Source organism: Venturia canescens, chromosome 8, assembly GCF_019457755.1.
Source record: "Venturia canescens isolate UGA chromosome 8, ASM1945775v1, whole genome shotgun sequence".
Lineage (NCBI taxonomy): Eukaryota > Metazoa > Arthropoda > Insecta > Hymenoptera > Ichneumonidae > Venturia > Venturia canescens.
Genome location: NC_057428.1, coordinates 22,099,729 through 22,125,509, shown reverse-complemented (window position 1 = coordinate 22,125,509; position 25,781 = coordinate 22,099,729). Strand labels below are relative to the sequence as shown.

The following is a 25,781-nucleotide window of genomic DNA, read 5'->3' as shown; positions in this document are numbered from 1 at the left end:
AAATAAATGGGAAAGGAAATGTAAATGTGTATATATAAGTTGAGGTTTCAGCATGAAAAAATATCACTCGAAGCTTATATGCTTACCATAACTTTTAATTATCAATATGACTAAAACAAGTATCTCATCAAAAATAAACCATTTTTTATGATGCGGCGTTTAGTATGGGATCGGAAAGTCTGCGTCATTCATATAAGCGTTTACTTCGTATAAAAGTTAGGAGGAAGCGGAGAATCGCGGCAGCGATTCGATGCAACTTTTGAAAGGGGAAGGTACATAGCGAGCGCCTGTTTCTCATTTTTTATCTGATTACGTTGGTCTACGAACTTTCGGAACGCATATACAGCAACGAATCTGAGTCCGTGAAACATTTTTTTCGATTCTTCCCTGTCCTGTTTTCTTTCTCGTAAGTCGTTCAGTGCCATTCACGAGACATGATAAATCTTATATAAGCCACTGCGGTTTTTACAATCTGGAAAAAAAAGGGAATCCCAATGCAAAATTCTCTCGAGCTAGTCCTATATTTTCGGTGCGTGAATTATGAATTGTTAATTCAAGGAAAAACTCACAGAGGCGAAAGTTGTTACCGAGAGTTCCATTATTCCTCCGGCTGTTAATGAGCGAGGAATGTTTGCCATTGCAATTATCAGTATCAATGATTGGCCAGTTTTTCCCGGCATTTTCCACCAATCTATCAAGTATGTGGCTTTTCCAATGAGAGCACACTATTGGCATGTGGAAATAAATGTTCATCATATAGGTTAGAACAGATTGAACGAATATTCGTCTATAATTAGTACATAAGATATAATGGGTAAGAGGCTGCATCAATCGGAGTAATAACCATTTTTTTTCGACTTATAGATCAAGCACAATCTCGTTATCATTATAAACAGTAATGATCGATAATTTAAAATATTGCCAAGGGTAAGAAAAAAAAAGTTGATTATTGGAACGACGTATTATACGATCAATGACGAACGAAAATCCGTTTCCGGGTGTCTACGGAAACATTATTCGTCATAATCTTTTTCGTGATTTCTCATATAATGTTAAATACGCATAAATAAAAAATGCACATACCTGTTCTTTGAGAAGCTCTCCAATGTAACAAAATATGAAGAGATTGTAAGTTATTGTAACTAGATAAAGAAAGTAGGCAAAAGCTGATAAGTGGTCACCGGTTCGCCATTGCTGAAAAAAAAAAAATGGAGAAACATGTTAAAAGAATTCTAGCAATGCTCTGTGAAGTTGACTGGAATAACTGATATTTCTTTTTGTTATATTGTTTACCGCCACTCGCCATCCGAGCGAGCATATTAGAAAAGTCGAAGAAATTACTTCCGTAAAACAAAGCTCTCTAAGTGCCTCTTCAATCGTATCTGTCAATCTAAAATAAAAATCTGTTAGATGCGGAAAAAAGAATTTCATACGGTTATATACGTCAGTGAGAAAATTAAATCATATTGAATATTTGTTCATTATTTATTCGAAGACTGTTTATTCATACATCGCTGTATTAAGTAACAATTTTTTTCGCCAATCAACAATGTTTGTTGAATCAACACACGAGCGGTATATGAATGAATGAATGAATGAAGATTATTATGTCAGTACTATACTTAAAAGTGACACAGGAATAAAAGGCGTGTATTATGACATGCTGAAATAAATAAATAAATAAACTTCGATATTGGTTTCCAGGATACCGAAAGAGAGATAGCAGAGTGGTATTTTGGATCCGTATATATATTTTAACCGGTTATATCTAGTTGCAAGACCAAAAAAAATCACTTTTTCCCGAATTATTTCTGGAAAATGATTTCAAAAAGAAAAGTGTATATTAGGCAGTGTAGAGACATCGTTTAGCCTCAGATTGGAATTTTTTATTTTGAAAAATATGCATTTACATTGCTCCTGTAGGAGATTTCCTGCGGAGGCTCTTGAAAAAAGATATCCGGCGGTGAGCACGATATCTCGGGTTTGGATTATCTGAAATGAAAAAACCAAATGTCAAAACCAGCCTATGTCGAAACCATCCTGTTTTTCGACATAGGCATAAGCATTCGGCCTAATTGACAGTCCCAATACACTCGTTTACACATTGTATTGTTGCAGCGCTCCGAGCGTCTTCACAGATATGTGTGTCTTCCCAAGAATATTCGCTGGATCGGTTTGAAATATTCCAAGAAAATATTCTCACGTGTTTGGATATTTCTCAAAGTTGCAATTAAAAAAAAATCGTTTTTTCGATTTTTTTAAATTTCTAACTAGATATAACCGGTTATTTGAGAAATATTATTAAAAATGTTTTGTTATTTGTATGAAACACGTGCACGTTAAAGTGTGCGGTGTTGGTTAAAGGAAGTGGAAATTAAGAAATTTTAACCCATTAAGAGTATAGATCAGTCAAGTAACCTCACTTGGAATTTTCGAAATCGAAATTCTTTGACAGCTATCTCTCTCGCACCCACGGTTCCGATATACCGACCGATCTATCCTGTTAATGCGTGAAGCGACAATTTTGGACACGTAATTTCAAGTACACAGTTTTACCTGAGGAGCAAAAGAAAAATTCTTCAAAATCTCATGTAAGGGATTCTCGAGGGTGCTCTTTCACAATTTGCCATTTATTTTGTGAAATTAAATCAAGATCTTCATTATTTTTGCGTTTTTAAAAAGTCAAATTTTTTTGACGTTTTTTTTCTTTCAAATCGATTTTCGTTATTGTTGCTGCACTTGAATAACCATATTATCACTAGAAAAAGTGTCCTCAATTTCTGCCCTTTTCAAAACACTGGTTATGAATTCTTTTTTCCCTCTCGCAGTTACAAAACAGCATCATGTAAATTTTCATGATTTATTTTCTCGAAAAGTATCAACTTTACGAAAAAAATTACATAGAAGAAAAAGTGTTTAGAATTATCCAAAGAATACGTGTGATGTTTTTTCGAAGTTTTCTAGCTGTTTTTCAATTCTTCAATTTTTGAAAAAAAAAATCTTTTGTTTCTTAGTTAAAACTGTGTACTTGAAATTGCGTGTCTAAAATTGTCGTTTTACGCATTAATGTGTTAAGAGTCATATAGCTCACGTGACCAACTCAAAATCGATGGTGGCGCCTCCCATAGTAAAGTATATAACTATACTATATATATATATATATAATAGTAAATACGGTTGCTGTGTTACGTGTCAGACGCCTCGCATGTATTCTAACGGATTTTTCCGTGAATTTTTATTGAAATGGCGACGAATAAATTTTATAATGAGCAGTGAAGTGGTGCGAATCCGGTTGTGGCAAATGTGTGTATGTGCAATTTGTGATAAAATAATCTTTGTGACCGGCGTAAAACGCGTTGTCATTGGTATACGCACACTGCTCCGTATTTATTTATTTATTCATTGCGTCGGTGAGAAAAATTAGCTGTCCGAAAACGGATCACAGCCGGAATCGGCTAATCAAATCACACTTTTTGATATTTTTTAGTTTCACGTAATCGCGTTATATTCGCGACGAAATCCGGTAGAAAAAAATTTTAGTATGATTTTTGGACACCTAGCGCTGCGTATATCACCGCTCAATGACTCTCTTAATTACCTGAGTACTCTAACGTGACTCCGTATGACGACGCCAACGCGAGTATTGAGAAGTTGGAGATCGTCATTCATATTATCGAATAAAGTATTGAGACGGTACATGATAATTTCAATTTGGCCAGAAGCGTGAGTAACAAAAGTGGCGACTAATCCGCAGGCAGCGATAATAGTTGTATAAGTGACTAAAGCCGAGATGAAGGTGGTGTAAAAAATGATTTCGTATTGAGGAGAGGATTGGGCACTGGGAAATTTATCGTAAACGGGATAAGCGAATGGTCGGATCGTTCGGTTGAAAGCATCAACTTTTTTGCCACGTAAGAACGGCAATACGATTTGGTAAAATCCAGCCGTGATGTACATGAATATGAGAGAGACGAAAGTTATTCGACGGCCAACAGAAGCATTTTTTATCATAATTTCCCGATCCCAGACATTCGAGGCCATCTTCCAATCGCTTTTAAGGTGAGCGAAACAGATCTTGATCTCCTTGCGACGATAAATAATCCAGTACCATTTCATTAGATTCGCCACACGAATAACAATTGGTCCGAACACTTTCATTCTTTTTTTCAATGTTTGATTTGGCCGTGCCGCGTAAATTGTTAGTGGTACCATGATAAACGCAATTAGCACCAAGCTCGTCGAGATTAACAGGAACCCCCTTAGAAGTTCTTTTTTGTTTGCAACTTCTTTTACGAATGGCCAAATACCGAGCATCGCGAGCAATTTTTGTGTATAAAGTATACTCCATTCCGTATCCTCTTCAAATTTTTTGTTATCTTCGACGTTATCAATCATCGATCTCTTGCGAGGCTTCATTTCGAGTGACATTATTGTTTCTCGGCGGCTTGAAAGATACTACCCGAACTTGGCATTTGCTCGCGAAGCTAAGGAACTTCCAGTCACAGTCTTGCGCATATATCAACGCTCAGAGTAGGGAGCAAAGACTAATTATTAATTCCGACTGCGAGAACTCGACAGCGTCCGCTATTTCTCTCTTACATTACCCTTCGACGATTGTAAAAACCACCGCCGTTATGAAAAACTTTTCTCCCTCTCGTTCAGAGTTTAGACGAGCGTTCGTCGACAAAAGTTCGTCGTTGCGGCAAAGTTTCCGCGCGCGCAGCACTTGCATCATTCAAACGCGCGGTGTATCCGATCGAGCGATATAAACGATGATGATTAAATTTGTTCTGGACGCGATTCAAGGGAATCGCGGCAATAAGAATTTCGGGCAAAGTATACGCGATTATGCGAATTCGTTTTCCGGTCCTGGCCACTCCTCGATCGCCCCCATATACTGTCCCCTGATTGAACGATTCGAGACTTTTGCTTGCGGATATATACAAGTTTACATTCGATCTCGAATATTCTCTGACAGCTGCAATCGTGCGATTTGAGTATCAGCATTTCACACCGATATTGTAAGAAATCATGCAAAATATCAATAGAATATAGTTAATACTATAATACATATGTTAAGTACACCGAATACGTGATCATATATGGAATTAATAGAGCTGCTGCTCATTCATACGTAGAATATTATATAATTTAATTTGCATCCCATTAATTTTAATATTTCGTTACGTCACACCGACTATTGCCTCAAAATAAATACACAGCAGTTTACTATCTTTGGAGTCGAAAGTCATCATTATTTTGTGTTACATTTCTCTTCATTCATCCATCGCCCGTAACATGTTAAAATATACCGCTGACGTTTTTATAATCTGAAAAATGAATCAACACTGCAACAACTAAAATTTAATTTCGAGATATACATCACAAATATATTTCTCTTTGAACATTTGTTTTTTTTTTTTTTTTTTTTTTTTTTTTATATGAACAGTGAATTTGATTACGATGAAGATATTCGCAATTGGATATATTATTGTCCCTTTTGCATGTATTCGAACTTTAATTTTTGCACAAATGCCTTTAATGCATTTGCACAAGCTTTTCCCGAAAAAAAAAAAATACATAAAAGATAATTTATTATCTAATAGTATATACTCACAGCACCGAAACTGGCGACCGAAAGATCTATCATTCCACCTGCTGTCAATTTACGAGGAATATTTGCCATTGCGATTACCAATATTAATGCCAAACCAGTTTTCCCCGGCATGTCATACCAATCGATCATGTATACGGCTTTTCCAATCTCAGCACACTTTTCAATTCGTTGCGAGGTCAAAACATAATAGATCAGCGAGCGATAAATATATTATAAAAATGAAGAAATAACTTTTGTATTTTCCTCATAATTATTTTCAAAATACGTCAGCTAAAGAGTCATACCTGTTCCGTAAGAATTTCACCGATTTGGCAAAACACGAATACATTGAGAGACAAAGAAAATAGCACCAGGAAATAAGGGAACATAGCGGCTATGTCAGCGTTTTCCCATTCCTGCGTGGTTCAATTGAAAAATGAAAATCGCTCGTCGCCGCATGCGTTGTTTATAGAGAATAAATAGAAAATTATTCACACAATATCGATCTACGCTACCATCATAAAATAGTATCCGAGCAAGCACATTATTAGAGTCGACGACACCACTTCCAAAAGACAAATCTCTTTGAGAAGCTCTTCGATCTTTTCTGTCATACTATAAAATGGAAATTCGCAACATTTTCAGATTTATCCACACTTTTTTCCTCTATTTTATACGCATTATCGAAGAAATATCAATACTTAATGCGAGAGACGCGCGATATAAATAAATTCAATTCAAAAACTCGAGATGCAATAAAAAAAATTGAAGGATACCAGTGGAAACGCGCGCTATGGATTGTATATTTTTGACGAAATAAGATCGTTTTTGCATGCAGCGTTGGAAAACCTACCGTGGGGGAAAAAAGTATAAGGGTATTCATTTGTTTGGTATAAAAGTTTGTTTCGGGCAGTTTACCTTCACCCTGCTCGCGCGCGACGATTGCGACACGAAAGCGAGCGAGCTTTGATACAGAGAGATAGAGAAGAAAGAGCACGGAGGGAGGATGCGAGCGAAATGTTTGCAAGCTCTGATATAACTGTATACGCGATGATAGAAAAAAAAGGGTCTTGAACGGAATTCAACGTGCTCGCACTTATATGATTGAAAATAGTAGATAATATGATAAAGGAAAATAATCACCTAAGAACCCTAACGTGACGTCGTACAATGAAGGAAATACGATCATTGAGAAGTCGGTGATCGTTGCCCTGAAGGTTATCGAATATAGTTTTGAGACGGGATATGATAATTTCAATCTGGCCACAAGCGTGAGTAACAAAGGTGGCAGCTAAACTGCACGATCCGGATATAACCGTATAAGTGGAACAAGCCGCGAAAACGGTGGTACAAAAGATGATTTCGTACGTAGGAGATGCTTGGGGATCGACGAATATATCATAACCGGGATAGACGACCGGTCTGATAGTTTTATTAAATTCGTTTATTTTACTACCACGCCAAATTGGCAGAATCGCATTGTAAGACAATGTACTAGTATAAAAAACCATTATACATAAGATAGTTATGCGCCGTCCTAAAATGGCTTTTTTTCTCATAATTTGGCGATCGGCGAGAGTAGACACCGTCATCCAATCGGTTTCAACTTGTTTGAAGCAAAACTTGAGGGCATCGAGACGATTAAGCATAGCGTAATATTTAACGCAATTCGCCGCGCGGAGACCAATCGGTGCGAGTAATTTCATTTTTTTGTTTGGATTCTGTTCTCTCAGTAAGGCGTGCAATATGCACGGAACCATTACGAATGACGGTAACAGCGTCGCCAATATTATAAGAAGTACTGCTATTACGATGTCTCTCCTTTCTCGATTTTTCTTTACCAAGGACCAAACACCGATGAACCGAAGCAATCTTCTCAAGTAGCATATCGCGTGATTCATATTCTCCTTATAATCTTTATTTTCGAGTACTACCGATGTCGACGAATTCTTACGATCAACGAACGCGCGCAACATTATTATACTTCGCAATTTATTGCTCCCAAGCTACTGCAGGGAGCGCAGAGTCTGTGCTCTCGCCGTTATACTTTAACGCTGCTGCTCCGCCGGTACTTCCGGCATTCTATATCGCCATCAACGATTAATATACAGCGAAGAACGACTTAACTATGGGTTTTGGCTTGGAGAACTTGAAACGCTCTTCCATGTACGTAAAGTTGAGGCAAAGCAATTTAAGCAGCGTGTACGCGTGTGCGCGCGTCTCTGTGTAAATAATCACTGCAATCATGCATACGAACTATAACTATCGGTTTGTCATCAGTTTTGACATGCGCTTTCCCTATTCGTCCCTTCTTTGCGCACTCAAAGAAGTCTCTTCGCGAACGGATCTTTTATACTTATTTCAATATCCGCGTATAAGCATCGTCACGGAGTAGCTCAGTCATTGTTCAACTTTTCATCTCACTTCGTACGTATATTTGTAATAACATTTTCAAAAATATATTGAAATTTGACATTTGGATTTGGTAGTCGGTGAAAAAAATGTCAATCGCAAACCGATTAATTTTATAATCGTATATGTTATTTTATCGGCGGATCCGGAACGTACTCAACAATAATATCAAAATGTTTTTTCTAAAATTACGCATTTCTACTGGTCCGCGAGAAATAAGTTCACCTCGCTATTAGAGCACTATTATTCATGATACTATGGAAAGAACAATGATGAAGCAAAAGTTCAATGACGCAGAGGGATCGCAGAAGCGAATGTGTGCAATTCACCAAAGTACGGAGAAAAAGCAGCGATTTGTGCTTTTGCACTCAAATCACAATTACCCTTTCTTATTGCGAAGCACTTCTAATCTTCTGCAATCTGTTTTTCGCGGTTACATCGCGATTGTCCAATTACGAGTAATCTTGTTATTTTCTATAATTCTTTTAATGCCGCCACTAGTTGTCGGTTGTTCTCTGCCAAGCATTATTACCCTATAATAGAGCGATATCGGTCGAGCTTTTCCAAGATATACTGCGCGGAGCAAGTTGAAAAATTGTTTGTCGCGCGTTACTCGAAAACCAAGCTCTCATAGAAAATTCCTGTCAGTTCTGTCCATATCATTGGTTCGCTACCGATCAACTTTGGATATATCTCTTTTATTTCATTCCACGAGCGCCACCACTCGCCGCGCACGTACCTCGTCATTCCACCCACAACGAAATATCAAAGGTAAAATATAGACCGTATATTTTTATTTTTGCATTAAAATAATATAAAATACAATTATATCCGTTGCGTAGGCGTCTCGGTGAATTTTAACACCTTTTTTGTGTCACGTTGATATACATTTAGTTGGCGACAGTTCGCAATAAATTCAAGTACGTGAGAGCGGTTTTGAGGACCTTGAAACACGTAAAATTGATTATTAAAAAAAAAAACGTGATAGAGGCATAATAAATGCAATTTTTTGATTTGATTAATGTACTAACATTGGAAAAACAATTGAGCGATAACTCGGCCATTTTTCCAGCTGTTATCCGAGCTGGATATTTCGATATAATTAAAATCAATATTAATCTCCGTGCTTTTGTGTGCTGTAATCTGTACCATTCGATCGCGTAAGTCATCGTACCAACGAGTTTGCTCTGTTGGAAAATTTAAAAAAAAATTGATTTTAATTTTGTCAAATATTTGATGGAAAAAGTATAAAAATATTGTACTTTTTCTACCTGTTCCGAAAGCTTTTCTCCGATGTAGCAAAATATAAAAATATTAAACGTAAAGGACACTAGAAGGACGCAATATGTGACGGTACTTATAGCTTCACTGCGTTCCCACTCCTGCAATATATTAGAATATAAGAATACTTAAAGATAATGCGAGCATGTTGAAACTTTTACTCCTATATTCACAACTCCGTTGAAATTTAATGATAATTGGATTTTTCACTGGAACTTTTTGAAAGCGTGTTCAATGAGCAAACGCGAATGCGAATCGTGCGTCTGGCCGAACGATGATCTTGACTACTGGCAGCGGCAAGTGAAATCGTGATATACCGAAAAAAGTATCAACGCCGCGCGCGAACGATATAAAAATATTCCTTAGAAATTTTGGACAGTTTGTGACAAACATTCGGACAGTTATACATTCACAGAAAATTCAGTAAAACTGACAACCCACCGTGATAAAATAATATCCAAGGAAGCATATATTCATGGTGCATCCGACAAATTCAACGAGACAAACTTCATTCAATACAGCCTCGACGTGCTTAACAAAGCTGTAATTAAACATTATATTATATTATATTTGCACAAAGAACACATTTTCAACTAATTGGACATTGCTTTGTTTTATTTAACGCACAAATGCTCTTTGCGATTGATCATCGTCGAAGAATGTTTGCACGAGGAATAAAAATCGCAGCAACGCAATAATGGAAAGAACCGTATTTTTTATAATCCAAAGCGATGTTTCACCGTTTCACATCGATCGTCGGTCTTGAAAATTAAGGTGCGCCGTTGTGTAGTTACACAATGCGGATGGAAAAGGAACGGTCGCATAATTGCTTACTTCAATGTTCGAATATGAAGTTCGACAATATCGGCCATCCTTTCATCGACGCTGCTGCTATTGCATTTCTTATCGTCCCCATCGACCAAATTGTTTAGACGGTTGATGAGTATTTTGAATTGTCCGCAAGCGTGATTGACGAAAACAGCGGCGATGCTGCAAGCCCCGATAGTTATGGTGTACACGACGAAACCGGAGCACCATTGTGTAATAAAAACAATTTCGTAAATCGGGCTCGCTTGAGCATCGAAAAACGGTTCGTAGACCGGATATGTCATTGGTCTAAGGCTCGTGTTGTCCGGCATGGTGATAACGCCGCAACTTAGCGGCATAATAGTGTGATAAAAAAAGCCACCCCCGTACATGAAACCGGCGCATAAAGTCGCAACGAAACGTCCTCCTTTCGCGTCAGCGAGCATCATTTGACGTTCTCCCGACGATCCAACATTCGCCCAATCGAGCGCGATATGTTTCAGACAATTATATATATCGTTACGATGATATACGAGGAATGTAAATTTTGTTATGGCCATCAGACAGAAGCTCAACGGACCGATCATTTTTAATTGCAGCGCGGCATCTTTTTCAACGAGAAACGTGTGAAGGCCACACGGAATTAAGAGAAAACATATGAGAAAGTAACAACAACATATTTGAAGTCTGACGAAGATGTCCGTACAAATGGCCAATTTATCCGATCTCGATGGCCACATACCGATCGGCCTCAAGAAAAAACGGTTCATTCGCGTTGCATATTCGAAATCTTTTTCGAACAATGCGTTGCCCCCCCGCTTGCTGCTGACGGGCGGCGGCTCATCGTCATTCGAACGAACTGACTCTGCTCCGAGCAACATAATCGCACCCGCAACTATCTTCGCTACCAATATTCCTAAGACTAAGAAATCAGATCCTTTTCCTCTCCGATTTCGTTCAACTCCCGCTCTAGGTGCATATTATTTTACTTTCATGCGGAAAGACACGCTTGCGCGCACGTCCGTCATTCAACGAACTAACGTAGCCCTTTGAATGCCGCGTGGTTGTTGCGCCGCCGTATCATCATCGCTTAATGCATACAATTTCGGGATAATCGCGAACAAAGCACGGCGAGAGAGGGCTCGGAGTTCATGATGCGTACGTACAAGTTCTTTTTTAACCCGCCGCCGCCGCAACCGCTTCGTCAACCACGCTTCGTAGAAAAGTTTCAACGATTATTTAAATCGACGCGACGGTCGTCGTGGCGTGCACAATAATAATCGTTCAATCCTCTTGCGACTACTCGTTTCGCAACATATATGCAAAAAATTGTTCACACGCCCGCGTGTTGCAGAATCATTTATATTGACTCGGAATTTGAGACTCTTACTCTTTCTGTATACACGAAGTTAACAATTTTTTCAACGAATAAACCCAATTTGAAAGTTCGACTGTTCATTCGTTCGTCGTTCACGCACGACGACGCGGCAACGATGGTTCGAGAGAAATCAGGCGGCAAACGTCCGTAACATGTTGAGATAACCGATCGATGTTTTCACTACCTGTAAATTTTTCTCTGTGCATATGAACAGCGATTTTTAGCAATCATCGGGAGACGCAAGTTTTTAAAATTATTAGCTTACGTTGAAAAATGTCGTTAACGAGAGATTTGTCAACTTTCCGGCAGTAATAGTGATCGGGCGATCAGCGGTTGCGATAGTGAGAGCGAGACCAAGCGCCGTTTTTCTCGGTAATTTGTACCAATCGATCATGTAAGTTTTTTCTCCAACTTTCCGACACTGTGCATATGTTTAAAACCATTAGGAAACGACAATAACGACAAAAGATGGGCGCGAGACTGAATAAGTGGGCGAATATACGTGTGCGAGCTGTAATGAAACAAATAGAGCTGAGACTATGAAAACAAACTTTATTTTACCTTTTCGGTGAGAATCTCGCCGATATAACAAAATGAAAAAATGTTGATCAGAAATGACACTATCAGCACGGAATAAGTGAACAATGCGACTGGACCGCTGTCTTCCCATTGCTATTTTTTCCAACAAATCAATGCGAAATAATGGATCAATAAACACATATTTCATGGTTTAGAGTGTGGGAAATATATTTTCTTAATCTGTCCGAGGACAATCCGTACCGTCAATATATCGAATCCCAATAAACATAGATTCAAGGTTGAACCTAACAAATCAACGAGACATATTTCACGTAGAATTTCTTCTGTACGAGATATAAAACTGAAATATATTTGAAACAAAAATAAATCAATAATTACACTTTAAACGTAGCGAGCTCTCGCACAATACGATTTCTGCGAATAAGCCGTATTATACTCACCTCAAAGTTCTGACATGCTGCTTGATAATATCTCCGAGGTTCGAATCTAATTTGCAACCGAGAAAATATTCATCATCTCCATCGATAAAACGCTTCAACCACAAATTAACAATTTCGAGTTGACCGCAGGCATGCATGACAAAAATAATGGCCAAACTGCAGGATGCAGCGGCGGTAGTATGCATAACGAAGGAGCAATAACAATGGAGAGCGTAAACGATTTCGTAAGCGGGACTGGATTGCGGGTCGAAAAAAACGAAATAACCTGGCAACGGAAGCGGTCGTATGGTCACATTGGTATCGGGTATGACAATTTTGCCGACCAACAAGGGCACTATACCGATGTAAAAAAAACTGCCAGCATAAGAGAAACATGTGCAAAGAGTAGTCCCATGACGTCCTAACGTTGCATAAGAGTACATTATTGTTCGTTCCTCGGTGTCGATTAATCGAGCCCAATCGGCGACGAGATCGTCGGTGCACCGACCAATTCCTGGGCGTTCATTCCTCAAAGCTCCATATTTCATGATATTCATAACACAAAAACTCATAACACCAATAAATTGGAGTCTCATCGTCGAGTCCTTCTCTTTGAAAAAAGTGTAATAACTGCCCGAAACGAGAACAAGAGTAAGGACCCAGATGCACGATAATTCGATGACAGAATCAATGCAATGTAAAAACCAATTTTTCATCTCATCACTCTTTGGCCAAAGTCCGAGAAGTTTTAAGAGATAACGATTTATCTGCATCGCATTATTCACGTCAGCCTCGTGTTCTTTACTCGTGAATCCCGTTGATCTCTTTACTGCTTCAAACTCTCTTGACATTTTTTTTTATCTTCCCCTCGTTGTATACTCGACGATGCTACGGCTTCACTGACCACCAGTGAGCGTGTTTTAAGATTTGCTCTGTCATATTCGTGTCTTGTCAACACGCAAATACTCTTTGTTCTTCTGGTTTTGCGCATGTTTGCAATTTAATATTCCGCAGAAAATAACAGACAAAGGAAAAGTTGCAAGCTCGCTCAGCTACGAATAAAGACGCAACAACTCGATTACGGGACATAAGAAGATGCATACGAATCAAGTGCTCATTATCTTACGAGGCAGGAAAAAAATAAAAATTTTTGCAAGTTGACATTCGATTGGAGTAATATAGTAGCACATTTTTCATACTCAACAAACCCACGTCAGTTTCGTTGTTTCTCTATTAAGATTCGCGTATGTTGTTCGACGTTAATGTTATTCGTCTATCCTTTCGACACTAAAAATGGATTTTTCGAGATTTCGTCTGCTAAAACTACGTTTCCGCGGAAAAATAAAATTCAAAATGAACTTTACAGAACACGCGGATACAAGGAAATGTCCATCTGTCTTTACACAGATCCTTTTAATTCTGCATCAACTACAGCGTACAGTCGCGAGTCTCTATATATAGTTCTTCAAGAGATCGGGCTTGGAAGGGCTATTGAAAACCAGCCTCTGCTCAATATTTCATATAAACATTATATAGTTGTAAAAAATAATAATAGTCAACGTTGATAATGGAATTTTCATTCGAATCATTCAGAGTGTAAGTTCCTCTTTGTATTTGTACAAAGAACAGATATATTTTACAAAATGAGAGTTCGCAAAAGATTCAAGTAAGTTACCGAAGTCCGGACAACCTGAAAAATTAAAATTAAACCATTTGGCAATACGTAATTGAATCAACGGTACGTTTCGGATCTATAAAATTCGTTGCTGCGCCCGTGGCAGAAAATCATTTTTAACATACTCACACTGCAGAACGTACCAAGTGACAAATCAATCAATTGTCCAGCCGTGATTGTCGAAGGTCGGTTGGAAGTTGCGATCGTCAAAATGAGTCCTAAAGCTTTTTTCGACGGCAACCGATACCAGTCAATCATATAAGTCGTTTCACCAATTTTTTTACACTAATTTTACATTGAAGAAGAAGAAAAATATTACTCGTCTTAAAATTCCGATTATCACTCCAATTTACTTGTGTGGAACTGTTAAACATATAGAAATTTATGGGCGTGTACCTCTTCGGTGAGTAATTCCCCGATATAACAAAACAATAATATATTAAATGTAAAGGATGCAAGAAGAATGGTATATGTGAGTATAGCTATGGCGTCACTTTGCTCCCATTCCTGGGGGGAAACAAAAAAAGCTCTTGCTATTATTGGTAGTATGAAATAATCGCTGTATATGGACGTTTATCCATTTTCATATGCACACATCCTACCAGAAGAAAATAATGACCCAATAGACAGAGATTCAATGTGCATCCCCCGATCTCGACGAGACATATATTCCGTAGTACACTCTCGGTACTGGTTATAAACCTGCGGATTTCAACTTGTCAAACATATACGTGTATCGCATTCGACCCAGCACTTGTTTCTCTTTGATAAAATTATCGTTAAGGAGTTTGGATCACCAAATAAAAATAATCAAAATGTGATAAAATTTGGCGATAACATTCTTTGTATGCAAATACAATTTTTTTCAAAATTTTTTACCTCATGGTTATCGAATAATTGAGCGTTGAATCGAAGTTCTTGTGCACGAGTTGCATGCTTATACACGTGAACTTTAGTGTTCAATTACTCGAGAGCTATGTGGTAGAAAAATCTAAAAAAAAAAAATTTATATTGTCATATATATTTTTAAAGAATACATTTGCCAAATTTTATTGAATTCTTATCATTTTAAAATTTTCAATGTTTTTAATGTTCAAATGCCCTACAAACGCCCAATCCAATTGAGGAGACAATTGGAATACAGAAAAATAAAGCTAGCTAATCGCGCGTACCTCAAAACGCGTACGTGTTGGTTGATAATTCTGGCGATTCTGGCATCGAGAATCGAACCCTCTTTCGAATGCGATTCAACGAGAGAATTGAGCCAGGCGACGAGAATTTCGAGTTGTCCACAGGCATGCATGACGAAGAGAACACCCAGGCCGCATCCAGCGGTCGCGATCGTGTGCATTACGAAAGCGCAACAACAATGGGTCGCGAATACCATCTCGTAGAAAGGTTGTATTTGAGGATCAAATAGAACGTAGTAACTGGGATAAGCGAGTGGACGGATCGTCAAATTCGCTTCGGGTATGAAAATAGAACCTCGGAGAAGTGGCATTATGATGGCATAGAAAAGGCCACCGCCGTACATGAATATGGCGCACACGACTGTACCGTAACGCCCGAAAAGAGCGTGCGAAAGCATCGTTCGACGATCTTCCGGATTGGCGACACAACGCCAATCTTTCACGAGATGTTCGATACAATTGCCAATCTCATCGTGTCCCGTTAACATAGAGATGTACTTTAATATCGCCATCACGCAAAAGCTCAACGCACCTATCAATTTTACTCTCACGTCGGTTTTTTTCTCCTTTATAATTGTATACAAGCTTCCCGGCAAGAGTATAAAACCGAGCAAAAAAGTGGTTGAAACAACGAGGAGACCATTTACTAATTTTCCAGCCGTTACGCTTGAATTTTCTATCGAAATATGTGGCCAAACTCCCAATGGTTTGAGTAACCATCGATTCATTTGAATCGCGTATTCGATGTCGGCACCACAATTGGCATTATCTGTCCACGCGCTATTCCGTCTCTCTCTCTTTTTCCCGTCTTCTGGTGGATCGTCGTGATCAACCATTCTCAGAAGTTACTACGACCCCTCGATGGCTCACAACTTACTGAACCCCGTTTGTCCGTCTTTTAACGATCGAAAAATCATGCAGGGAGGGGGGGGGGGGAGACGAATAACGATTTGCGCATGTTTTTGATTCCTGATTCAATGCATTCAAGTAAAATTGAACAAACTTAGCGAAATTACGTATTATCGACTGTTGAACGCCGCATTCAGGAAATAGAGTACCACCCCGGGCTATACGAGGTAATCTTTTTGCACTATGGTGATTCGCCTATAGAGAGCAAAGCGGTCGCGGAGGTATCGCACGAGTCGCCGACGACAAAACTCTCGGATATATCCGACCACCCGAGAAAGGTTTTAATCGTAAATTCAAATCATGCAAAAAAAACCGTTTTTCTTTTCAATGCTAAGTTTTAAGCGTGAATCATTGGGTCATCGAATAAAGTAGGATATCGCGATTTGGCTCGCCTGCTCCCCGCATCATAAAGTAAATTCACTTCCTGCCAAAACTTGTCTCTGGATTAATTGCTCGCTGTCATGCATAAAGGGTACGAGAACATTGTTCCGAGGGTACGTCCATCATGTTTTTGTGCGAGCGTTCGAACTTATTCGCTGATCCTCCGCATAACGCACACTTTTCATATAAAAACAATAGCAAGACACCTGGTGAAAAGAACGTTTATTCGTGTTTTATTATCAACGACAACGAAAGCATTCTCCGCCACAGGATCGCGCGAAGCTTCTGCACTATGCGCCATACACTGCTAAACTTCGATTGAATGTGTACAATTCGCGTGAAGAAAAAGTTATTTCTATCGTATTCTTACATCTATTTCGTACAGATTAATCGAAACGTAAATTCTTAGGTCACCATGGCTCGCAGAAAATTCAAATAGGCTGCTGAAGTTTTCACAACCTGTTGAAAAAAATAATAAAATAGTGGTCGTCGTTTTTCACTTGTTTATTCACTGATCGACGAATCTTCGTGAATCGTTCGTATATACCTCGCGTTTACACGAATCGTGCGATTAATTATACGGTTTATTATTGCAATAAAAAATCAAGTACACCACCGACCTCGCAAAAACCTTGAAGCGACAAGTCGAATACTTTGCCAGCAGTTAAGTTGGACGGGCGACTCGCTCTTACCATAATGAACATAAGATCGTTGGCCAGATCTTTTGGCAAATCATACCATTCGATGCAGTAACTGCATTCCCCAACTTTTTCACTCTGATAAGAGAAAATAATGCGATGATAAATAATGCAAAGAAAGATAATGTATATTTAAAGAACGATTGAATATGAAAATAAGGATATGAGAACCTGCTCTTTGAGCCGATCGCCAGTAAAAGAGAAAATAAAAACGTTCACGAATATGGAAGTCATGAGAACGGCATAAGTCATGACACCAATCATTTTTTTGTCTTCCCAATCCTGCGACGAAAAATAATGTTTTGATAACTCGTTGAAGCGGCGTCGTGCCGAAAAAAATTACGACTCCTCGAGATCCTACCTTGAGGACGCCAAATTCAAGAAAACATATAATCACGGTACATCCGACCATTTCCGAAAGGAAAACAACGTTTAAAGCTTTCTCGATCCTTTGAGCGTATCTGAAAATGATTTTTTTTTTAAGTAAAACTTCTATAGGCGCGCTGGGCTCGGGGGGTAAAACCTGTGAAAATCTTGTTACGGAAGTGTGTAACGGAAGTGCTACGAAAAGTGTGAATGCGCATGCGCATGTACATTTTAGTTCTCTCTCACGCTTATTGCCATGGGCTCGTGTGATTGGGCGAGGCGAACGATAATTGAGAGAGAGATAGCTAATACACATTGTGTAGGCCCATCGTCCCCACTCTTACATTTTGAGCCCTGACTCGGATGCGCACGCACATTTTTTTTCTCTCGTTCTTTTACTACCAGTTCATGAAATATATACATCTCATCGGTAAAGCGTATGTGAGTTTTGAGTTCAGTAGCTTTAAACGAACGATATGAAAACCAAGCAAGAAACAATAAAAATAAGTGATTTTATAAAAAATTTTAAATTACAATAATTGTAACACTTTTTTACTAGAGAAAGTAATACTCTACGAAAAACCACAAGAATTTCATGTTTTTTATATACATATTCAAGTACACAGTTACTGAATATAATGTTATATGTCGCGATCTTTGAATTTCAACCCATAAATGACGTGACGACCGTTGCTGCAGTACGGCACACACCGATAATTCATGACGTATCATATTCAACTTGATTGTTTTATACTTGATTTTTGAAGAATCTCAAAATCAATTAGCACTGTTCCTTTGTAAAAAAAAAGTCTTGTTCAGCATTTATCTAATCCCTGAGAATATTTAAAATGTTTTTATCGAAAAGCTGAGATTTTTTCACATAAAAATGACTACGTATAGTGTTCCGAAAAATAATTCAGGGGTTCGATATTTTCAACACGAGAAAACAATTGCAAAAATTTTCAAATTTTCAAACTTCTATAACTTAGAAACGACTAGACAAAACAAAAATGAAAAAAATCATGAAAGCTCACAGTGACACGTACTTTTGAAAAGCAATGACCATTATGCACAATTCATACCCTCCGGCACAAATTAATTCCATATAAGTGGTCGATTGACCCATACATCTGTACGCTGCGAAAAAATTTTTACTTCAATTGTGTGGTTTAATAAGGCACACTCACTTTTTTTTTCTCATAGCTTATTCGTAATAACGATGAGAAAAAATAATAACGCGCTCATGGCGAATTGCGGTTGAAAACTGAAAACTCCAACCGCGAGTGGTATAGTCGCAAAGTTGTCGCGTTACAAAAACAAGCAATGTGTAGTGCAATTAAAAAAAAAGAGTAAAGGAAATCTGACCTGATCGCCGCGCTATGATTTTCTACGATAACGGCAAGCCTCAGCGTCAATTCTTCAAGAGTTTTGGAGTAATCGAAGATAGCTCGGAGTTGTCGTTGCACCACTTGAAAGAGGCAACAGGCGTGCATAACGTAAATAGCAATGAGGCTATAAACACCGCAATTCGTCGATAAAATGATGCTGCTTATGAGAATTTGTGATACGAACAACATTTCATAACCGGGAGAATCTTCTGGGACGAAAAAAACATAGTCGCTGGGATAGGGTAATGGTATTTGCGTGGTGTTGTCGTCCTTAACAATTCTATCGGCAACGAGTGGCAAAACGATGTGATAAGGTAAAGCGCCACCGTAGGACAAGCCGAGATAAGCAATCGTGCACAGACGTCCGATCTTTGCACTCTCCGTCATAACCGTTCTATCCTCTTCGCAGGTTACCTCGCGCCAATGATTCTCCAATTCATCGAGACAGTAGCGAAGGTCGTTTTTGTTTATAATCATTGTCCAAAATTTGATTATTGCGAGAAGGCTGAAAATCTGAGCGGCAATGACTTTCATCAAGCGGCTGAGATCTTCGGCGTCGAAGAAAGTGTAAATGAAATGGGGCGCGAGTAGAAAACACATTAAACCAAACACAACGAGTGTTTGACATCGAGCCATTATCCGAGCCATAAAGCTATCATTCCCGTACAGAGGATAAATTCCTATTGGAGTGAGCAAAGTACGAGCTATTTTCACCACGTAGTCGATATCGTTTTTGTAATTTTCGTTGAAATAATTTTTTTTCTCCGCCATTCTTTCTTCTTTCGCGCCGCGTCTCTCCTCTTCTTCCATTTTTTCTTCCATGTTTAACCGCAGCCACGCGTCGCCCCTGACTGATCCAAAATTTTTCTTTCGTTCCTCTTTCCTCACTTATTCTTTTTCCGTTATTGCGCGCGTCACGAGTACTTCATACGTGTATATTCACTCGATTATATCCAAGCGCTACGACCAAACTTTTTTCCGGTTGCAACGCATCATTACACCCCGCCCCTTTCTGCGAAACCCCGGAAAGGGACAATCCAGTTTGACGAAAATGTTTGGTACGACCTCGGACTCGAGTCTGCATTTGCATAATGCGATCGTAGCGAGGGACTAAAGTTTTCACTTTTTACCGTTTCTTCCTTTAGAAATAACCGACCCAGAGTACGTACGCAGGGCAGTACTTTGTGTGATTATTCGAAAAATGAAAATGTTCGCGACATTTGCTACGTCGTCTCTATCTCTCTGTTATATACGCAAATACATGATGATGTCGAATAAGCGGAGGGAGAACTCGAAGCTTTGAACTACACTTGGGAACTGTTAACGGTGTCTACCATCGTTGATGAGCGTACACGCTTACTTGTATCTAAATAAGCTAATTAAATGCAAAAAGTAGTAAATATATTAATTTTGGTTTTTAAAGTGTCTGAATGAATTTTGAAAATTGTTCATTTGCTTCGGACCCTTGTCCGAAGCTCAAGTAGCATGTAACAACTGTTTCGGACGCGTGTGTAGTAAAATGATTTTTCGGTGAAACAAAAATCTACCTTCGTTGAGGTTGAATCGTCTGTGGATCAACAGAGGTGTTCTCTCCGTATTGCTGCGTACTTTGATATATGCTAAAGCTCGTACGATTCTTCGGTCTTTCGGCGGGGCATGACAATCTTGTTTTATTCGATTTTTTGAATCTAGAATCTATTTTCGTTTTAAAAAAAATTAATTCATTCGCCCCTTATACTCATGTGAGTAGCAAAATCTCATTTCTTATCAGAAATGACGTAAATCATTGCAAACAATGCCTCAAACGGCAGAACTCACCCGAAACATCCTAGATTCGGGTCTTCGTCGATAGTGAACAAAAAAAATAATGAATATAACATTTTGTGTGTAGACTCCGTCCAGCGTCACAGAAATTAACACTTAAAAATTCGTATACGTGAATTGGCTCACTCGAAATACCAAAAGATTACACTTGTATTGAGGTAGTAATTTTTAATTATACTTATTTATTTTAGAATCGCGGAATGGAAAAGAGAGAGAGAAAAAAAAGGTTATATGCGAAGAAGATTAAAAGTTATCAGTCAGCATACTTTTGATTCTATATGATAAGGCGCATTGATTTTGAAAAATCTTTCAACTGCTTCCGATCTCAGTGATTTCTCGACAACACTAACGAGAGCATCTCTCTCGGGCTTTATTTACTTTTAGCTTACAAACGACTCGATCAGTATTACACTTTTTTACGATCCTTTAATATACTTGAACGTTTTTTTTCTCGATATCATGGAACTCGTGAGGGAAGGTAAGATTTATGCGAAGAAACAGATCAAGTGTACCTACATATTTTCTCCGAGGGGCCGAATTAAGCGTCAAAAAAGCACGTGGCATTCCTTGACGGTATATTATATAGCTCTCATGAGAAGGAAAAATTAAACCCTAAATAAATATACAATGAAATCTTCAAGAGATTATACGCGGACGGGAGTGAATTTGATGTGTTATCGGTATGAAACTCATATGAATATGTTGACGCGTGATTTGATCGAATTGACTGAAATTTTTCATTTATAAGAGGACAAATGGAAGATTCAAAAGGGCACTACGACGATGTTCATTGCGGAAGTGATTGGCACAGCGGCCCTGCTATTCGTAGGTTGCATGGGTGGAGTGGGTGCGTTGACTCGCGTCCCTCCATCATCGCTGCAATCGACACTGACGTTTGGCATGACGGTCAATTTGATTATTATGGCAAGTCCAAAAACGTCTTCTCACGATCCAATGATTTTGATAAATTTTCCGCATCATTTACAGTCCCCTTTGACATCAATTTCAAATTCTGGATTAGGGATGGAAGAAACCAATCGTAATACTTTGAAAAATTAACAGATGCTCGGTCACATAAGCGGTGCTCATTTGAATCCAGCAGTTACGATTGGCGCAGTAATATGGGGCCTCAAGAGCATACCAACAGGTGTAATTTATGTAATAGGACAGTTCATTGGTGCTACTATTGGATACGGTGTACTAAAGGTCCGAACGAAAAATACGAAATTCCTTAAAATCCCGAGTTATTGTAAATTTTCTCTGTTTTTCGTATATCTCTGCGCGCATGTTGAACAAAGTAGATGGTCACACCGCCTGACTGTTTCAACGATGGAAATCCAAATTCCACGGTTCCGCTGTGCGTAACAGCCATTCATCCCGAAGTCACCGCCGTCCAGGCGGTTCTCGTCGAAGCGTTTGCAACTGGTATTATACTTTGCACAGCCTGTGCAACTTGGGACCCTAGATGCGCGCACACCACGGACTCGACTGCCTTGAGGTTCGGCTTTTCGGTCGTAGCCATCGGTTCTGCTGCGGTAAGTTGTTTCAAATATCATTTAGAATTTCCCATTTCGCCTCATTTTCCATCATCGTCGACCGATCGAATTATATGTTGTTTCGAAATTTCGTGATTTTTCGATTATCAATAATGGAGAGGAGGTCCCAAACACAGATCCCAGGGCGGATCTGTTTCAACCCTTCACCGTTGAGTCGCTTTACATGAGTTTGAGAAAAAATTAGCTGTTATATTCAAATAAAAAAAAATCAAAGAAATTCAATATTTTTCTCAACAGATCTCAACTGATTTTCGCTGTCGATTGTTCGAGTAGAAGCAGAAAATTGGAGAAAATTGACGCTATTATAGTGACAAAATATATTTTTAGGGCCCTTATACAGGCTGCAGTCTCAATCCAGCGAGGACGTTTGGCCCGGCACTTTGGAACAACATGTGGAATGATCATTGGGTGAGTGTGCAACACATACGTCTTGTAGAAAACTCAAACCCAACTCGCCATTACGCTGAATCGAGCTTGACACAAAAACATTCTTCGAATTCTGATTCATATTGATACAACCGGGATTCACAGCTTTTCAATGGAATTGTTTTTCCACTAAATGTCTCGACGAATCAGCGCCGCAAAAAAAAAATATAAGTAAAGCAATATCAAGGATTTTGCATTTTTCACGGAAGTAGATTCGAGCGAATGCACGCGTCATCCCACCCAGTATCTGTATGTAATACCGGTAAATGATGTTTTCTTTTTTTATCTCGAGTAGTCACGATTATCTTACGATGTAAGATATTTTTTAAAAAAATTACAAAAAATATCTTTTTATCGGAAAAGATTGCCGCAGTAGCTCGGTCGGGTATCAGCGAAGATTAGGAAGATAATGATTATAGAGAACGCATGCCAATCGAATCTGCTTTCGGTTTCAAAAGAAAAAAAAAAACAGAAACTTTCATGTACTCAAAAGTCAACTGTTCTTATGAGCGGAGGTGGAACGAAAATCATGCAAAAAAAGTGAATCACTCGTTCAAAGTTTTGCAACGGATGTGCAATTGGAATTCAATATTCGTTAAATCGAATCGACCTAAAAGAAAAATGTTAAAGTTCCTCTTTTTTTTTCAATGACACATCGGCAGGTATACTATGTGGGACCGGTGATGGGTGCTCTTCTAGGAACTTACACGTATCAGATACTGTTTGCATTGCCTGCAGAGCCATCAGGTGGAAAGCACTCGCCGTGTCCGATAGAGCTCAAGAGGTTAGACTCTACGGAACATGCTAATTCCAAGGGCTTGAGTGACGTATGAAAATAATTCCATACAGTTTTCTCTTCCTATTGAAACTTTATATGTACTCTGTTAGCCCACTATTTATTGTTTCTACTTAAATAAGACAACTCTTATACAGATTTTACTCTAACAATTTGGAATGACATATATTTATGTATATATTTGTACGTGTATAATAAAATGACGAAAAAGTGAGAGAAAATATTCGATACAACGAGGCAAACGAGTTTTCATTCGTTCGGCGAATTTACGCTCGTCCCGAAGCCTGCTTGTCCCTTCATTCACGATCAGATCCGAAAGTTCCTGTTTTTATTTATGTTTTATTCTTTTTTCATTCGAGTGAAAAGATCCCCTCAACGTTGTCAATCCTTCGGTGTTACGTTTATTTGCAAATTCTCGCAAATTTATTCATGAGCTACGAGCCACGAACGAGCAATTTCTGCTCGCAACCAGTTCGTCGTTGGACGTTCTTTCCTTCGTTTCGATTCCAAGCGCTACAGGTTCGTCGACGAAGCTTCGTTCGCAGGGGGTTGCAGCCCCATGACAACCCTCGCTACTCGTCCAGTCGCTCGTCAAACGCACACCGGGTAAGTACACAATGACCGAGCTCTTTTCACTATTCTCGTTGCAAGACTCGTCACAACCTCTGAGATTTCATTGTGCTCTCGACTTATTTTTTTTTTTTTTATCTATTCCCAAATGGTATCGTTTAATAGTCGATTCCACTTTCATTCGAAATTATAATCTACTCTCGTACTCGATCTCTTTATACGAGTGTTTGTCATCGATTCACTTTCGTGTTTATAGTTCTTATTTGAGATTCGTTATATTTTCTATATATGCGTGGGTGGACATCTGGTTTAACAATAATGCGAGTTTTTATGATTGTACCATCGTTCTTACTCAAATTTCGAATTATGTGCGAATTGAAAGAGAAAAGGTATTTCTGTATAAAAAAAACAGCCACCAGTATTAGTTTGAGTCCTCGATCTTGAAGCCCGATTCTCTTGGTAGCAGCAGCCTTAAATGGTAAAAAAACACCAAGATTCGCACTTGTGCAAACGCGTCACTATATATTTTTCCGCGATTAAAAATTTTGACGAATTTTCGGTATTTCGGGATTTTCAAATACTTTGTCGTAACTATGTAAGGACGCGTCCTTACCCTCACAACCGGTGTAACAATAATGGATGCTAAATGATAATAAAGGTCTCACGATTGGTTGGTTGGTGACTGGGCGTCAGGTAAGGTGGTACATAACTTGTTATGTCAGTACGAAATTATTTCCATTTACTGACAAAAGGTAACATCGACCGAGAATGAAAGCGCGAGCGTACTCCGCATTTGCGGAAGAGCTCGAAATTTCCAGCCATCGACAAAGAAGTTTTCCATCCTGGTAAGTATCTCATCAGGATCAGCTCCGAAATATTTTCCTTCCTAACTTCCTGCGAATGTATGGTTACCGCATGAAATCCAAGTGGATTCAACTGCGCACAAGGCTACGAAACCTTGACCTTGACCGTTGAATGTGTCGCAGGCGGAAAAAGTAAAGGGAAAGGCACTGCTGCCTTACTCCTTCTCGCTGTCTTTTACTACGCCATACGCAGAATATGGCATCACGCCATACACCCAACGTTCACACAAGAGAATAAGCCCCTATAAAGCAGCTGCTCATCCGGACATTTATATTCAATTTTATTTTTGGATCGACTCAACACTTTTTTTCCTATTCTCCATTTTTGTAACTGCAGTGATTCAATCAGTATGGCCTCATATTGAGTTTGCGAAAGATTCGATAAAAACAATCTTCTACCTGCTGTGTCGGTATATAGAGAAGATGAACGCACGAAGAGTAAAAGTGGCAAGTACCTGATGTAACTGACCTGTTTCTCAAAATATCAGACACGTTCTAGATAAACATGAACTTGCTTTCTTCCAAGATGCACGAACAAAGGCTAAAAACACATTGAAAAAACCTCTGAAAACGATTTTCTGACAAAATTTGCTATTATGTATCATATTTTATTGAATATTTTTATTTAAATCCGTTGACGGAGTTATATTCCCTGGATCTACAAAAGAAAACTCCAATTATCAGCGCGTCAAGTGCTGTTCGCCTG

The 25,781-nt window shown here is 38.8% G+C and overlaps 6 protein-coding genes across 7 annotated transcripts; 1 reads left to right on the top strand and 5 right to left on the bottom strand.

The window, feature by feature from the left end:
• Positions 1–74: 74 nt before the first annotated feature.
• LOC122414741 (odorant receptor 9a-like) lies at positions 75–4,556 on the bottom strand. The gene is made up of 5 exons (XM_043426304.1): positions 3,599–4,556; positions 1,294–1,390; positions 1,084–1,194; positions 570–725; positions 75–472 (listed from the first exon to the last, which is right to left on the bottom strand). Exons 1-5 carry the CDS (start codon positions 4,426–4,428, stop codon positions 416–418), a joined length of 1,251 nt encoding a protein of 416 aa, XP_043282239.1. The 5' UTR covers positions 4,429–4,556; the 3' UTR covers positions 75–415.
• A 331-nt stretch (positions 4,557–4,887) lies between these two features.
• LOC122414748 (aquaporin AQPAe.a-like) lies at positions 4,888–23,874 on the top strand. 2 transcript variants are annotated; one of them, XM_043426314.1, is made up of 6 exons: positions 4,888–5,021; positions 21,613–21,788; positions 21,927–22,070; positions 22,166–22,399; positions 22,748–22,828; positions 23,509–23,874. In XM_043426314.1, exons 2-6 carry the CDS (start codon positions 21,648–21,650, stop codon positions 23,677–23,679), a joined length of 771 nt encoding a protein of 256 aa, XP_043282249.1. In that variant the 5' UTR covers positions 4,888–5,021; positions 21,613–21,647; the 3' UTR covers positions 23,680–23,874. The 2 variants fall into 2 exon arrangements, with proteins under 2 accessions (XP_043282249.1, XP_043282247.1); XM_043426312.1 differs by lacking the exon at positions 4,888–5,021 and adding an exon at positions 21,004–21,342.
• On the bottom strand, positions 5,165–7,871 carry LOC122414740 (odorant receptor Or2-like). The gene is made up of 5 exons (XM_043426303.1): positions 6,740–7,871; positions 6,112–6,211; positions 5,902–6,012; positions 5,618–5,773; positions 5,165–5,330 (listed from the first exon to the last, which is right to left on the bottom strand). Exons 1-5 carry the CDS (start codon positions 7,570–7,572, stop codon positions 5,277–5,279), a joined length of 1,254 nt encoding a protein of 417 aa, XP_043282238.1. The 5' UTR covers positions 7,573–7,871; the 3' UTR covers positions 5,165–5,276.
• On the bottom strand, positions 8,796–13,112 carry LOC122415269 (uncharacterized). The gene is made up of 10 exons (XM_043427254.1): positions 12,455–13,112; positions 12,255–12,354; positions 12,036–12,146; positions 11,740–11,895; positions 11,618–11,658; positions 10,124–11,065; positions 9,731–9,830; positions 9,280–9,390; positions 9,040–9,195; positions 8,796–8,952 (listed from the first exon to the last, which is right to left on the bottom strand). Exons 1-10 carry the CDS (start codon positions 13,027–13,029, stop codon positions 8,899–8,901), a joined length of 2,346 nt encoding a protein of 781 aa, XP_043283189.1. The 5' UTR covers positions 13,030–13,112; the 3' UTR covers positions 8,796–8,898.
• On the bottom strand, positions 13,849–16,155 carry LOC122414734 (odorant receptor 22c-like). The gene is made up of 5 exons (XM_043426297.1): positions 15,281–16,155; positions 14,711–14,810; positions 14,505–14,615; positions 14,238–14,393; positions 13,849–14,123 (listed from the first exon to the last, which is right to left on the bottom strand). The coding sequence occupies exons 1-5, from the start codon at positions 16,132–16,134 to the stop codon at positions 14,070–14,072; spliced, it is 1,275 nt and encodes a 424-aa protein (XP_043282232.1). The 5' UTR covers positions 16,135–16,155; the 3' UTR covers positions 13,849–14,069.
• LOC122414736 (odorant receptor 49b-like) lies at positions 16,464–20,300 on the bottom strand. The gene is made up of 5 exons (XM_043426298.1): positions 19,018–20,300; positions 17,648–17,747; positions 17,458–17,568; positions 17,209–17,364; positions 16,464–17,047 (listed from the first exon to the last, which is right to left on the bottom strand). Exons 1-5 carry the CDS (start codon positions 19,860–19,862, stop codon positions 16,994–16,996), a joined length of 1,266 nt encoding a protein of 421 aa, XP_043282233.1. The 5' UTR covers positions 19,863–20,300; the 3' UTR covers positions 16,464–16,993.
• Positions 23,875–25,781: the final 1,907 nt, after the last annotated feature.